This window comes from Pseudochaenichthys georgianus, unplaced genomic scaffold, assembly GCF_902827115.2.
Source record: "Pseudochaenichthys georgianus unplaced genomic scaffold, fPseGeo1.2 scaffold_1486_arrow_ctg1, whole genome shotgun sequence".
NCBI classification, from domain to species: Eukaryota; Metazoa; Chordata; class Actinopteri; order Perciformes; family Channichthyidae; genus Pseudochaenichthys; species Pseudochaenichthys georgianus.
This window is the reverse complement of record NW_027262334.1, coordinates 14665-29733: the sequence shown is the minus strand read 5'-3', so window position 1 is coordinate 29733 and position 15069 is coordinate 14665. Positions and strand designations below refer to the sequence as shown.

The following is a 15069-nucleotide window of genomic DNA, read 5'->3' as shown; positions in this document are numbered from 1 at the left end:
TTCCTGGCAGCTGTCAATCAAAGTCCAGTGGCTCCGCCCCAAAGTGCCAGAAACTTTTCACGCGCGCGGAGACAGACTCCGCGAGGGAGACCAGCGTATATTTATGAGACTGGAACCGGAAGGAAGCAGAAGTCGCCTGCAGAGATCTCGACTCTGCTATCTCCGAGTTTGACTCGATAACTAATAAAAGAAAGTGGATTCTCTAAATATTATTTATGGTTTCTTAAAACTCGTGGAGAGGCAAACAAAAGGAACGCTACGAGGCGTTTCTGTAATTCAGCTTTTAGTGATATCTTTTATTTGGCGTGAACAGACAGAACATTTTCACATTTTCTTTTCAGGTTAGAAATTAAATTCCTTTCTTCAACAAATTCATTCGACTCCAGAAATGAAACAAAAAAAAGTGAAGTATCTTCTGCTTCCCCGCTCAGAAGTCTTCCTGTCCTTAACGAGCTTCCTGTCCTTAACGAGCTTCCTGTCCCTTAACGAGCTTCCTGTCTGTGGTTAAAGTCTTTAACGTCGTGCAGTATTCATCCTTTAATGACGGCGATCGGTCGCAGTTTGATCGCCTTCTGACTGATTCCGGCGTCGTGACACGTGTTCACGACGTCCGTCACGTTCTTGTACGATTCAGGAGCCTGAAGGAAACACGGAGAACAATATGTTAGTGTTTGCATAGTATGGAAGAGGATTAATGCCAAAGAGATGGAAAAAAAGAGAAAATATTGAGAAACAACAAAGAAATCCATTGTTTGCGAGGTACGGAAGTCAAGTGTAAAAACAAAAAGATATTACGAGGGAAGTTTAAAAAATAAAATGCTTGACTGTTTGCATAATATGGAAGCCAATTAGTGCCAACGTGATGAAAAATAAAATGCTTGATTGTTTGCACCATATGGAAGCCAATTAGTGCCAACGTGATGACAAATAAAATGCTTGATTGTTTGCACCATATGGAAGCCAATTAGTGCCAACGTGATGAAAAATAAAATGCTTGATTGTTTGCACTATATGGAAGCCAATTAGTGCCAACGTGATGAAAAATAAAAGATTATTGAAAATAAATAACAAATCTGTCAATAACAAATGTATACTGAAAATAAACTAATAACAATTAAGAAAGCGTGGATAATGTCTAAGATTAAAGTAACAAATATACGAGAAGGGTAGGTGAGGATAAAGAGTTAGAAAATCACATTTCCGTAAAAAAAAAATACCATTTTAAATAGAAACTACTGTAATATAAAAAATTACAAATATGAAATTATGATATTTGATTAAATTACAAAAAAAATTTAACAAAAGATTATTTTCTTGAAAACAAAGCCGTTACGGAAGCGGTTTAGTACCAATTTTGAGTCGCAAAAATAATATAAAAATGAAGTGACAAAGTCGCCGCCACAACCCAAACTAAGAATAACGATTGAATTACTGATGTAAAGAATAACCCCTCCTCACCTCCTCCATGACGAGTTTTGGGGAGGCGACCCTGATGGCGATTCCTTGATCGGCGAGTTTGTCCAAAACGTCCTGGAAGCCGATGTTTCTGCGAGATTTCGCCCGGGACAGAGCGCGACCCTGAACACAACACAGGTACGGATCAAGTAATTATCAATTAATTATTAAAATATACTACAATACAAATGTGCAAGAATTAAAAGTGGAACATTTAAGAAAGAAAACTACAAATATTTCCTGGAAAAAAATGCCATTATTTTCCGAGTTTTTTAAAATTCCAAATATCAAATTTATGAGAAAGCAAATTAATTAAATTAGTTAAATGTCGTACGGCTCCGTGACAGGTGGTCCCGAAGGTCTCCGTCATGCCCTTCTCTGTGCCGGTCAGGACGTAGCTGCAGGTTCCCATCGTTCCTCCAATCAGAACCGGCTGTCCGGTGAGCTGAAACACAAACAAAACATCAATTAACCAATTAACTCTCCGTTAGCTCGTTAAGACACTCGTTAACAGAAACACACATTTACCAATTAACTCTATGTTGCCTCGTTAACACCCTCGTTAAGACCCTTGTTAAGACTCTCGTTAAAACCCTCGTTAAGACCCTTGTTAAAACCCTCGTTAAGACTCTCGTTAAGACTCCTCGTTAAGACCCTCGTTAAAACCCTTGTTCAGACTCCCGTTAAGACCCTCGTTGTTAAGACCCTCGTTAAGACCCTCGTTAAAACCCTCGTTAAAACCCTTGCTAAGACCCTCGTCGTTAAGACACTCGTTTTAGACACTCGTTAAGACCCTTGTTCAGACCCTCGTTAACACCCTTGTTCAGACCCTCGTTAACACCCTTGTTCAGACCCTCGTTAACACCCTTGTTCAGACCCTCGTTAACACCCCGAGGAAGACACTCGTTAGCACGCTCATTAACAGAATCAAATTCACAAATGAACTATCCGTCAGCTCGTTAAGACCCTCGTTAAGAGGTGGTGTGATGCGTTCAGGGACCTGGTAGTCGACGGGGATGAGGGGGTGGTGGGGGGGAAGGCTCGGGTGGACCCCTTGCGATGGATCAGGAGAGTTTTCTGCCTCCCGTCCACCATGTGCTCCTCCACTTTGGCGATGTTGTGAGAAACGTCGTAGATCACGTGCATGTCGAGGTCGTCCGGAGTCGTGACGAACACTTTGGCGAACGCCTGGAAATAAAGAGGGGGGGGGGGGGGGGGGTTAGGGAATGTTAGAAACTCTCCCTGGTCTCCGGCTCGAGCTTCATCTCTGATCCATGTGTCTGGTCCTCTCCAGAAGGGAAGGAGTCATCACATACAGAGACTAGTTCCCGAGCAGTGTCCTTCACACGCTGATATCCAGAGAGGGAGTCATCACATACAGAGACTAGTTCCTGAGCAGTGTCCTTCACATGCTGATATCAAGAGAGGGAGTCATCACATACAGAGACTAGTTCCTGAGCAGTGTCCTTCACATGCTGATATCAAGAGAGGGAGTCATCACATACAGAGACTAGTTCCTGAGCAGTGTCCTTCACACGCTGATATCCAGAGAGGGGAGTCATCACATACAGAGACTAGTTCCTGAGCAGTGTCCTTCACATGCTGATATCCAGAGAGGGAGTCATCACATACAGAGACTAGTTCCTGAGCAGTGTCCTTCACACGCTGATATCCAGAGAGGGAGTCATCACATACAGAGACTAGTTCCTGAGCAGTGTCCTTCACATGCTGATATCCAGAGAGGGAGTCATCACATACAGAGACTAGTTCCTGAGCAGTGTCCTTCACATGCTGATATCAAGAGAGGGAGTCATCACATGCAGAGACTAGTTCCTGAGCAGTGTCCTTCACACGCTGATATCCAAGAGAAGGAGTCATCACATACAGAGACTAGTTCCTGAGCAGTGTCCTTCACATGCTGATATCAAGAGAGGGAGTCATCACATACAGAGACTAGTTCCTGAGCAGTGTCCTTCACACGCTGATATCAAGAGAGGGAGTCATCACATACAGAGACTAGTTCCTGAGCAGTGTCCTTCACACGCTGATATCAAGAGAGGGAGTCATCACATACAGAGACTAGTTCCTGAGCAGTGTCCTTCACACGCTGATATCAAGAGAGGGAGTCATCACATACAGAGACTAGTTCCTGAGCAGTGTCCTTCACACGCTGATATCAAGAGAGGGAGTCATCACATACAGAGACTAGTTCCTGAGCAGTGTCCTTCACATGCTGATATCAAGAGAGGGAGTCATCACATACAGAGACTAATTCCTGAGCAGTGTCCTTCACACGCTGATATCAAGAGAGGGAGTCATCACATACAGAGACTAGTTCCTGAGCAGTGTCCTTCACACGCTGATATCAAGAGAGGGAGTCATCACATACAGAGACTAGTTCCTGAGCAGTGTCCTTCACACGCTGATATCAAGAGAGGGAGTCATCACATACAGAGACTAGTTCCTGAGCAGTGTCCTTCACATGCTGATATCAAGAGAGGGAGTCATCACATACAGTGACTAGTTCCTGAGCAGTGTCCTTCACATGCTGATATCAAGAGAGGGAGTCATCACATACAGAGACTAGTTCCTGAGCAGTGTCCTTCACACGCTGATATCAAGAGAGGGAGTCATCACATACAGAGACTAGTTCCTGAGCAGTGTCCTTCTCCGGGTTGCAAGTCAATATAATGTCCCCTGTGATGTATACATGGTGTGTGTGTGTGTGTGTGTGTGTGTGTGTGTGTGTGTGTGTGTGTACCTGTCGGGTCAGGAAGGTCATGGAGGCTCTGTTGACCCAGGCATAGTTCCCGGCGGCTGCCATGGCCTTCAGGTAGTCCTGGCCCTCGGGGGAGTGGATGCGAGCGCAGGCCAGCTGACGGTCGTTCACCACGATCTGATCGCGCTTCATCGCCTTCTCCATCGCCACCAACGCGTCTACGACCAGGAGAGGTACTTTCAAGTGTGAGTGAAGAAGTCCTGTGTGTGTGTGTGCCTCAGTGTGTGTGTGTGTGTGTGTGTGTGTGTGTGTGTGTGTGTACCTGTGGCCACCTGGTGTCCTAGCCCCCTGCTCCCGCTGTGTATCATCACACACACTTGTCCCTTGCGGTCGATGCCCATCTTCTTGGCTGCGTAGTCGTTGTAGATCTCTTCCACGACCTGGATCTCACAGTAATGGTTTCCAGCTCCCAGAGTCCCCAGCTGCAGAGAGAGGGACGGGTATTAATCAATTAATACACCTGTACAGGGCCGGGCCTCTGCATAGGTAGTATAGGCGAATGCTAAGGGCGCATCAACCCATAGGGGGCGCCGAAAATTGGGGAGAAAAAAGAAAAAAAGTTAGAAATTAAAAATGAAAAAAAATGTCTTTTTATATTTCATAACACAATTTCCCGATTTTGGATCAACAAAGTACATCTTATTATCTTATACTAACAGAACCACGCCTATATTGCGTACAGCGCCCATAAACTATGGCACCCCCCCCCCCCCAAATCAAGTTGAACTGCCCCAGTCCCAGTAAAAACCAGAGGTTTATGTGAAATTGTTATTTTATTTAAATAATGGTTTTAGTGTGCAATTATAGGTTTTAATTTTGTATTTGTGTTAATTTAAAATAAATCAAACTCCCAAAAAACGTACACAGCTTTTATTAACATTGGAATTGACTGTGTAAGCGGCCGCGGGGGGGGAGAGCTTTAGAGAGCTCTCTCCTGAAAGACTGAGCGGCTCTGATAGCCTCAGCTCAGAGAGGTAAAGGCACACCTTTATATGATCATTATAGTTATAAAAAAATAAGAGAACAGGTGAAAAACAGGTATAAAATAATATATGACAGTACAAAAAAGTTGTTATTAATAAAAAGAATAAAGTTTAAAAGGGAAGTGATTTGTAAAATATCCATAAAGAAAAAAAAAAATCTGCTTCCAGTTCTGTTTCATCTGGTGCTGAGAGATGTGTCCATAGATGTCCTAATGTTGCTCTCAAAGTGCGCCAGCTAAAATCTTGCCTAGGGCAGAAAATTGGTCAGAGCCGGCCCTGCACCTATAAATAAGGTGTGGGGGGGGGGAGGTCTGTACCTGAGGAAGGCCTCTCTTCTTGGCTTTAGATGACACCTTGTTAGGATCGGCCTGAAGCATCCGTCCGTTCTCCTCACAGTGCTCCTTATCCTCCGCCCAGGCATAGCCCTCCCTCAGAGACCAGTCCACGCCCATCTCCAGAGCCTCCTCCAGGTCCCTACAGGTGAGACAGGTGAGAGACAGACAGGTGAGAGAGAGACAGGTGAGAGACAGACAGGTGAGAGACAGGTAACGTAGACCAATACACCCCCATCTCCGGGTCTCTAAACACAGGTGAGACAGACAGGTGAGACAGACAGGTGAGACAGACAGGTGAGACAGGCAGGTGAGACAGGTGAAACAGGTGAGAGGGGCTCTCCATGGCCTCCTCCAGGAACATTCAGGTATAAAAAGGTAAACTCAGGTGAGTCGTTCTTACTTGGCCCCCATGGGGATGACCCCCTTGGACCCCACCCCCACAGGAATGTGATCGAACAGAGCCTGAGCGAGCTGCTCCTTCACCGGCTGAACGTCGCTCTCATCCAGGTTCGTCCTGAGCAGCCGCACGCCGCAGTTAATGTCAAACCCGACGCCGCCTGCAGGGGGCGACAGAGAGCCCCTTTATTATATTAATACTGTGTTAGCATCGTTAATGAAGAACCCCACAGCGCCTGCAGGGGGCGACAGAGAGCCCCTTTATTATATTAATACTGTGTTAGCATCATTAATGAAGAACCCCACAGCGCCTGCAGGGGGCGACAGAGGGACACTTTATTATATTAATACTGTGTTAGCATCATTAATGAAGAACCCCACAGCGCCTGCAGGGGGCGACAGAGGGACACTTTATTATATTAATACTGTGTTAGCATCATTAATGAAGAACCCCACAGCGCCTGCAGGGGGCGACAGAGGGACACTTTATTATATTAATACTGTGTTAGCATCATTAATGAAGAACCCCACGCCGCCTGTAGGGGGCGAGAATGTTTAAATATTTTCTCGTAAATCAGTATATTTTTCATCATTTGAATGTAAGAGAAACACACCTTTTTAAAATTACATTATTCTCATACATTTGGGACTTTAGTCTCTGAGAATCTTTGATATTTTGAAGTCTGTTTTTCTTCGTACGTTTATTATTTTTATCTCGGAGGATATCAACGTTTTTTTCTCGTGAATTTATGAAGGTTATCTTGGATTTTCAAAAAAAAAATGTCATCTTTGTACGAGAATAAAATAACATCGTATAAGTAAAGTCATAAAAGCGTGTTTACCTGGAGAAACCACGGAGTTGGGGTCGTTCATATCGAAGGCCGCCATGTTTCCGATCGCAAACCCGTATCCAGAGTGGACGTCCGGGAGACCGATGGACCTCTGAGGGCGAAATAAACAACGTACAATTCAGTGTGAAGCTTTAACGCTCCAATAAGTCTAATATCTTTAGGTATATATGCTTCACATTAATGTACACAATATCTGTTTGTTTTTATTCTATTGCATTGTAAATACTGCTATATTTTTTTGTATTTTTAATGTTATTATCGTGTTCTTATAATAGTTCTCTGTCTGTGTTATTTTATTGTTGTTTTACTTTTATGTCTGCACCACGACACCAAGTCAAATTCCTCGTACGTGTTAACCTACCTGGATATAAACCTGATTCTGATATGTTCATTTAATTCATTTCTTATTTTAAAAGTTACTTAAAGGTGGGGTAGGTAATTTTGGAGAAACAGCTCGAGTGCGCTAGAATTAGAAAATACACAGCCGGAAAAAATCTGCCACTTCCTCACAGAGCCCCTCCCCCAACACACACGAACACTCATGACCAATGAGGGCACGACAGGCAGGTAGGCCATCCAGTTACTTTAGCCGGCTCAGATGATTGGTCGAGCTTTTCACAGCGCCACAGCTTCCACTGATGAGATTTTGTATGGATTTATTGTCAAAGCATTAATGTATTAATTGCTATCAGGATGTTAAGAGCATTCCATGGAATATAACAACAAGTGTTTCTGAAGGGAATTACCTACCCCACCTTCAACTGTAGATAATTGTATTATCTCTAATCTGTGCCGTTTTTCATCCGTATCCTGTCGCTGTTTAAACGCCTGAATTTCCCCACAGGGATTAATAAAGGTTCGTCTTATTTTATGTTATCTTAAATCCTCCAATTAATCTCGTTAAGACGATACTCACGTGTACGATGCCGGGCAGCGCCGCCACGTTCCCGATCTGCTTCATGGCGGGGAGAAACCCTCCGAAGCCTGAAGAGCAGAAGCAATAAATACATTTAAAGTTAAAGTTCATCTCTGCTGTGCTTGAACCGCTCAACGTGTCTCAAACTGACCTCCTCCTTTGCAGGCGTTACGAAGCTCCTCGAACATCAGCTTCTCCAGAGGCTCGTTCACGTAGAAGTTCCCCTCGACCTGACGCACACAACCAAAACAACAAATACACCGGTGACATGCTGTGTTCGTGGTTCATATATATATATATATATATATATACGTGGCAGCTGAAGAAGACTGGCTGCAGATGGCGTTTTAAATATGCACTGTTGGTTTCATTGATATTAATTATTCTAAAAGCTGCATTTTTTTTTTAGGAAAAAGTGGAAAAACAAATCAGTTTTCAGCCAAATAAAGATGGAAATGTGCTTTGTTATATTTAGGTGAATATATATATACCAAAGACTGACACAACCTTATTGTGTTATAATCTACTTATTGTTACTGTATAGTGTTATAAATATACATTTTGATGGTCTTGGAAATATGCCATGATGTTATTTTATTAGTGACACTTAACATGGTTAATTAAATACCGTTTAACTATGTAGGACGCATATGAAGTCAATAAATAGATTCTATTTTTAACATGTCCACATGTTTACCGATTAAATATTAGGACACACCCTTTAATAGCTACGTTATTAGTGATATTAAAGCTAATATTTGCACAACTGAGCTTCGTCAGCAGGTTTTAACTTCAGGGGCTACTTTCACTGAGTATTGTGCCTAAGTATTATGGTATGTTTATAGGCGTTTATCTGCAGGTTAAAGTCTGCAGAACATGTGCTAACTGCCTGTATACATAACTGAGAGCTAACATGCTAACAGCTAAAAGTGTGTCTTACTTGCATGTTGGGAACAAAACCCTTTTTAATCCTCCAGGTGTTCTTCCCGATCTTGTCCAGGAACTGCAGCTCATCGTTATAACTGCGACTCATTGTTGTGGGGAGAATATATTAGATGTTTAAAGAGTTTAAATCTATTTTTATGCTGCGTTTCACCGGTTTGTTTAACGCCAAGTGTCAGTAGTCACTGAGGTACGGCAGCTCGGAAGCTATTTAATAAAACGCGTTTGGTTCTTTGGCATGATGCATGACATTTCTACTTAAGAAGAGCAGATGAATTGTGGGATTTTTGTTTAAATTGAACACTCAATAGTATATGATATTATGTTATAAGTATTGAGGTCGGGAGGCAGTGCGTTGTAGTTAAAAACGCATCTACTCGCTTGTCGTAGTTGTAGTCAAATACATCGTAGTATAATTCGAGCCTTCAAGTACAAGCGGATGTTCGACTACTAGCCTTCAAAACAAAAGCTTGCTATCCGTTTTTGACGTTTATTTTCTTCAATTTAACATATTTGAAAACGTGTAGGTTATAATTATTTAATAAAGAGAGTTTTCTACCATTTATTGTAAATATGAGATATATTAACCATTTGTATTACCTTTGGGTTTGACACAAGGGGTTTATTTTGAAATTCTCTTGGTTATGTGGCATGACGCATTACATTATTTAACTCTTTATGTAAAATAAAAGCTTTTATAACCTTTAAGATATTGTTGAAACTGTCTAATATTGTGGATTTTAAAGAAGTGATATTAAAACCCGTTATTATGGTATCTAGAACCGGCGTGTTGTATAAAGAGCGATTCTACCCGCTTGCCGTAGTTCTAGTCAAACCAGTTGTCGTAGAGAGAAGCTTGACTTCAAGTACAAGCTTCAAAACAAAAGCTTGCAATAATATTTTGTTCTTTCTTTCACATAAATTAACACATTTAAAGACATATATGTTACAATAATATATTAAAGAAAACATTCATAAAAGATAAGTGATACATTTAGTGGTTTTACTACTTTAATTTGGGATATAATTCTAACATTGCTTTTACTTTGAAATTCCCAACCGGAACCTCTGTGTGTCAAGCTGTATTTGTTTGAAGCTGTTTGTTTACAGGTGCGATTTATCGGAGAAATGTCCTAAAACAAGCTGGACTGAACTGCTTTAATTCATCATGTAAGTATTTTACAGCTTTGGCAGCTTTTATAAACATAATGTTGGTTCCATAAGTTAACTAACTCGCCTGGTATTCAGTTAGTTATCTAGTAATGCTTCACTGTTACGCAGCAACTTTAAAAACGTTAGCGTTTTAGGAGAAACGAAAACGAAACTTTGCATTTTTTCTTCTTAAATAACAAGCCAGATTTGATGGAAAACGAAATATGTAATTAATTCTCCTTAAATAGCAAGCCATACTTTATAACAACCGTCTGCTTTAATCTATGAATTGATGCCTGTTTTATTTATATTGTATTTTGCATTAATGTGTTGTGGTTTTTCAAACGCTATGTTGCTAAGGTTCATTAACGGATTATTACATGTTATTACATTAATTTAAATCTGGGTTTTGCGCCTAATTATTACATTTAGTCTGTTTTTAAGAGAATAAACCGGACTTAAAAAAGCATTAATGACTCATCAGAAAATGTAAAAGCGGATATTTAATTAATTCTTATTAAATAACAAACTATATATTATAACACACTTCTGATAAATGTATTGAATGTGTGCCCATTTTATTTGTATTTATTTTGTATTTATGTGTTGTTGTTATTTGTCCTGTGTGGTTTTACAAAGTGTAGCTTCCTATTGTTCCTTAACTGAATATTAAAGGGGACCTATCCTGCAAAATCCTCTTCTTCATGTCTCTTCTACATCAACATGTGTCCCCTCTTCTTCATGTCTCTTCTACATCAACATGTGTCCCCTCTTCTTCATGTCTCTTCTACATCAACATGTGTCCCCTCTTCTTCATGTCTCTTCTACATCAACATGTGTCCCGCCGCTGATCAGATTTTGGCCACTTGATGATGTCATAACGATGTTTTGGATTGAGTAACCATTAGCCAATCAGCAACAAGGTAACCCCCCCCCCCCCCTCGTGTTTCTTTGTCTCCAGAATGAAGCTGAGAGTTCGGATCCTGCGTCAGACGAGTCGCGTCGAATTATCCGGAGACGACCCGAGTCTGAAGGACCTCTCGGATCTGATCAGAGGGACGCTGCTGTCTGCGCATGGACTCAGGTCAGAGCGCGGATGTGTAATAAATAATAAATTTTAATAAGGGCGTTGGGGAAATATCGCTCGACACCAGGTTGAGAATCGATGATCGGGTTCTAATTTATTCTTGCCAGGAGGATATGGGTTAGCTCACGTGTTGCTGAAAGGAACCGCAAAATACATCCGGCTTATATCGTCCGAAACACGGAGAGGAAAGCCGTGACAGGACGGTGGCTGCGGGTGTCGGAATGTCAGCCGTAGGCGAAAGGGGACGGGACAACGGGACGGGTCGCCCGTGACTTCTGGACTCCCAACACTGTGAGATAACATCGGAGACTGCAGCAGCACTGGGTCGTTTATTTAGTTTAAAAAAACTATCCTTCGATGTAAGTCAACGGGGAGAAAGTGTCTCCGGGCCCAGCGACTGATACGGAAGTGTAGTACCGCCGTTTGGCCACTACGAATATTTTGCTCAGAGTCCGGCGCACTTCCCGGGGGCTTGGAGTGTGCGAGAAAATAAATCTAGTTTCAGCTTTTACTGCATTTTACAACTTTAAGGACCGAATGATTGTATTAAGGGCTATCAGTCGTTTATTTAGTTTAAATAAATTATCCGCTGATTTACAGACGTCTCTTTCCCGATGTTAGTCAATGGGGAAAGTCTTTCTGGGCCGGGTGACGTCACGGATTGATACGGAAAGTTGCAGTACTGCCGTTTGGCCACTATGAATGTTGGGCACCGAGCGCGGCGCCCTTCCCGGGGGCTCGGGTCAGACCCCAGAGAAAGGGCTATTTTATACTTTCTCTATTCTACTGTTTATACCTCTATATACTGTTCATATGTAAAACAAGCAGAAACAGTGCGAATGCAAAGAGATACGATTAATAAATAAATAAACAAATTATAATAATTCCCTATTTATTAAATTATTTAGATTTCTTTTCCTGTCTCCATGTTTTTTATTTTATTATTAAATATATATATTTGTCTGTTATTGTTTAATTTCTTTGTCGTTTATTTAATGTCGTATCTGTATGATTTATTAAATTAGGAGAACAACCCAAATATACTTTTTTTAATGATAAAGAAAATATTGAGAAAAATCTGAGGAAACAATTTCAGAAAATTCAGACATTTTTTCCTGAGAAATTCCTCAGATTTCTGGGTTTTTCTCAAAATATTCCGTCATCACTTCTCTCTCTCTCTCTCTCTCTCTCTCTCTCTCTCTCTCTCTCTCTCTCTCTCTCTCTCTCTCAGGTTGGACAGCGCCTTCAGCTTGTCTCTGAACGGCTCCGAGCTGCTCTCCGTGGCCGGCACCACTTTGTCTTCCTGCGACATCGTGTCCGGAGACCTGATCTGCGTCCTGCTGCCGAACATCGACGGAGCGACCCCTTCCAAGAGCACAGCCTCCTGCAGCTCCAGCACGTCCATCTACCATAGCTGCTCCTCTTCAACCTCCTCCTCCTCCTCCTCCTCCTCCTCATCATCCTCATCATCATCTTCCTCATCTTTCACCTCCTGCAGCTCCTCCTCCTCCTCCTCCTTTCAGTCCTGCAGCTCCTCCGCAGGCAACCAGCAGTCGGCGGCGGCCGCGCCCTCCGTCCAGGTGAGAGTTACCCGTGGAGTCGTCTGGCGAAACGTGCTTACGTACGGTTCGTGGAGTCCTGGTCCAAGACGCAGGGCTGCTCAATTCATCGTATTTTAATCGCAATTACGACTATGGCTTGCAACGATTACGGAAACAACGTAATCGAAATAAAACGATTATTTTATTATTTCTCCAATAAATTGATGTTTTCAAAGTAAATGGATAATCGTGTTTAATAATCGTGATATCAATTATTGACCCAAAGAATCGAGATTATGATTTTTGCCATAATCGAGCAGCGCTACCCAGAAGTGCGTTTCCGATGTCCCTGAATGTTTCCGAGACGAAGGTACATGTTCCCTCTCCCTTTCAGCCCAGTGTTGTTCCTGCAGCAGCGGACCCCCCCATGGAGGCGTTTCCCCCCCGCCCCTGCACCTGGGAGCCCCTGCTGTGCAGCGAGGCGTCGGGGGGGCAGGTTCCTCTCTCTCTGGAGCTCCTCCTCGTCTCCGCCCCCCCCTCCTGCCCAGCCGACGCCGTCATGGTGGCCGCTCACCTGCTGATGCTGGAGACGGGATTTCTGCCACAGGTGAGAGCCCGCAGACTCAACCACGCTAATCTACCCGGGTTACAGGACGGATTTAGAGAGAACTGTGTGTGTGTGTGTGTGTGTGTGTGTGTGTGTGTGTGTGTGTGTGTGTAGGACTGTGCTAAAGGTCAGATGCCTGCAGGATGGAGGTCTCCTTCTGTCTATAAGCTGCAGTATTCTCACCCTCTGTGTGAAAACAGCCGAGTCATGGTGCTGGCAGTAACCATGGGCCCTGAACTCGTCATCAACGGTCAGTTTATTAATCCTTTTACGAACGTTAGGAGGTCTTAACATTTCAGTATTGATTTTCTCTTTCTTCTGCGTTCCCCTGCAGCCACTCTGAAGGTGGGGGAGAAGGTGGACACGGTCCCTAAGCTGTGTGTGAAGCCGGGCGGATTCCTCGCCCCCCAGTGGAGAGGTGTTGCTATTACAGCTGCTCCAACGCCGAGATGTGTGAACATGATCATAATAATAATATATTGATGTGTTTCAGGAGAAAGTGCAGCCGCTGCGTTCAAAGACCTGAGCAGACTGTCCCGCCTCTTCAAGGACCAGATTTCATATCCTCTGATCGCGGCAGCTCGAGCAGGTACACAAATATAAATATAACAAATATACACAAATATATATAACAGTGTTTATTAATCAATATATCATCTTTATATGTGTCTGTTATCAGCGATGTCTCTCCCGGTGGTGTTCGGCCTCGCCGCTCTCCCCCCCGAGCTGCTGCTCCGAGTCCTCCGACTGCTCAACGTCCAATCAGTGCTCAGCGTTTCCTCCACCTGCAAACACCTGAACGTCTGCTGCCAGGACGTGTCGCTGTGGAGGCACCTGGTGCACAGAGACCTCACAGGTGAGACTCTTTGATATCTCACCTGGTGAGCCTGTACCTGTGTGGCCTCTTTGTGACGTATATTAATATTTATTGAAATGTGTTTTCAGTCCGAGGAGCCAGCAGAGACACGGACTGGAAAGAGGTGAGTCAAATATAATTCATTTTATATAAATAGTTGTGTACATATATATAAATATATATATGTATAAATATTTGTTGATCTAATTTATAACATATTTTATAGCAATTTCACAATAAAAAATGCAACCGTTTTCTTTGTTTCCCAGCTCTACAGAAAACACTTCAAACATCAACGTCTTTGGCGTCGCAATCACCCTCGTCTCCTCCCCTTCCCCCCCCTCCCGATGCACCCCCACCCGATGCACCTCCACCCGATGCACCCCCCCCTCCCCCCAGGCATCATCGGGGGGGAATACGACCAGCGGCCCCTCCTCCTGCTGCCCCCCCGCCCCCGATACGACCCGATCCACGGCCACCCCCCGCCTCCAGACCTGCATCCCGGGAGACCCCGAGCCGCCTGGTGGAGGCCGGCCGACGTGCGGAGGGGCTTCATCTGAAGACGGAATAAAGACGACGACAAATAAATCATTACGACCCTTATAATTAACATTCGCCTCAATGTTGAAGGTCCTAATTCAGATAAAGCCGTTTTGTAACGCGTCTGAACATCAAGAGTCTTTATTTACACCTCCTCATAATTAACTTTAGCGTCAATGTTCAGATAAGTGAGGTCCGGGACGCGGGAGGTCAGTCGGGTTGGGGGTGCGGGTGCTAGTCGAGCCTCACAGCGGCGAAACTGTGGCGCGCTTACACTGTAGGTGCGCCGCGTTTGGGGATGCGAGGGGGGGGGTGCTGCAGCCCCCTCAGCACCCCCCCTTCCCGCGGCCATGAGTAGGGTTCATCTGACGCCCGTCTTCTTAGAAATAAAACGGCTGAACATCAAGAGTCTTTATTTACAACTCGTTATGACCCTTATAATTAACTTTAGCGTACATTTTAAAGGTAATAAATCAGATCAATCAGAACGGAGGGTTTTGTAACTTCTTTTAATAAAATAATCATTTCTATTTTGCCGTCTTTTATTATGTTTTTATTGGACCTCATTCTGCTCTGATTGGTTAGCTCTGTTGTGATTGGTCAGCCTACTCGGAGATGTCCCGCCCCTT

At 43.4% G+C, this 15069-nt stretch overlaps 2 protein-coding genes across 2 annotated transcripts; one reads left to right on the top strand and one right to left on the bottom strand.

The window, feature by feature from the left end:
* Positions 1-266: 266 nt before the first annotated feature.
* rtcb (RNA 2',3'-cyclic phosphate and 5'-OH ligase) lies at positions 267-8870 on the bottom strand. The gene is given in 13 exon segments (XM_034077307.2): positions 267-638; positions 1459-1578; positions 1790-1900; positions 2456-2493; positions 2496-2643; positions 4217-4392; positions 4497-4656; positions 5535-5691; positions 5953-6109; positions 6791-6890; positions 7716-7783; positions 7867-7945; positions 8656-8870. Coding segments are annotated over 13 exon segments (1515 nt in total). The 5' UTR covers positions 8749-8870; the 3' UTR covers positions 267-530.
* Positions 8871-9725: 855 nt separating this feature from the next.
* Positions 9726-14970, top strand: fbxo7 (F-box protein 7). Its single transcript, XM_034077306.1, has 10 exons — positions 9726-9827; positions 10771-10893; positions 12128-12476; positions 12832-13044; positions 13159-13294; positions 13379-13462; positions 13538-13633; positions 13724-13900; positions 13990-14024; positions 14170-14970. Exons 2-10 carry the CDS (start codon positions 10772-10774, stop codon positions 14458-14460), a joined length of 1503 nt encoding a protein of 500 aa, XP_033933197.1. The 5' UTR covers positions 9726-9827; position 10771; the 3' UTR covers positions 14461-14970.
* The last annotated feature ends 99 nt before the right edge of the window (positions 14971-15069 follow it).

Bases quoted from the DNA above. Each gene is read 5' to 3' on its own strand.
- fbxo7 (XM_034077306.1), top strand. From the start codon at position 10,772: ATGAAGCTGAGAGTTCGGATCCTGCGTCAGACGAGTCGCGTCGAATTA. The intron at 13,295-13,378 runs GTCAGTTTATTA...GTTCCCCTGCAG, and splicing joins CCCTGAACTCGTCATCAACG to CCACTCTGAAGGTGGGGGAG. The intron at 13,634-13,723 runs GTACACAAATAT...GTCTGTTATCAG, and splicing joins GATCGCGGCAGCTCGAGCAG to CGATGTCTCTCCCGGTGGTG.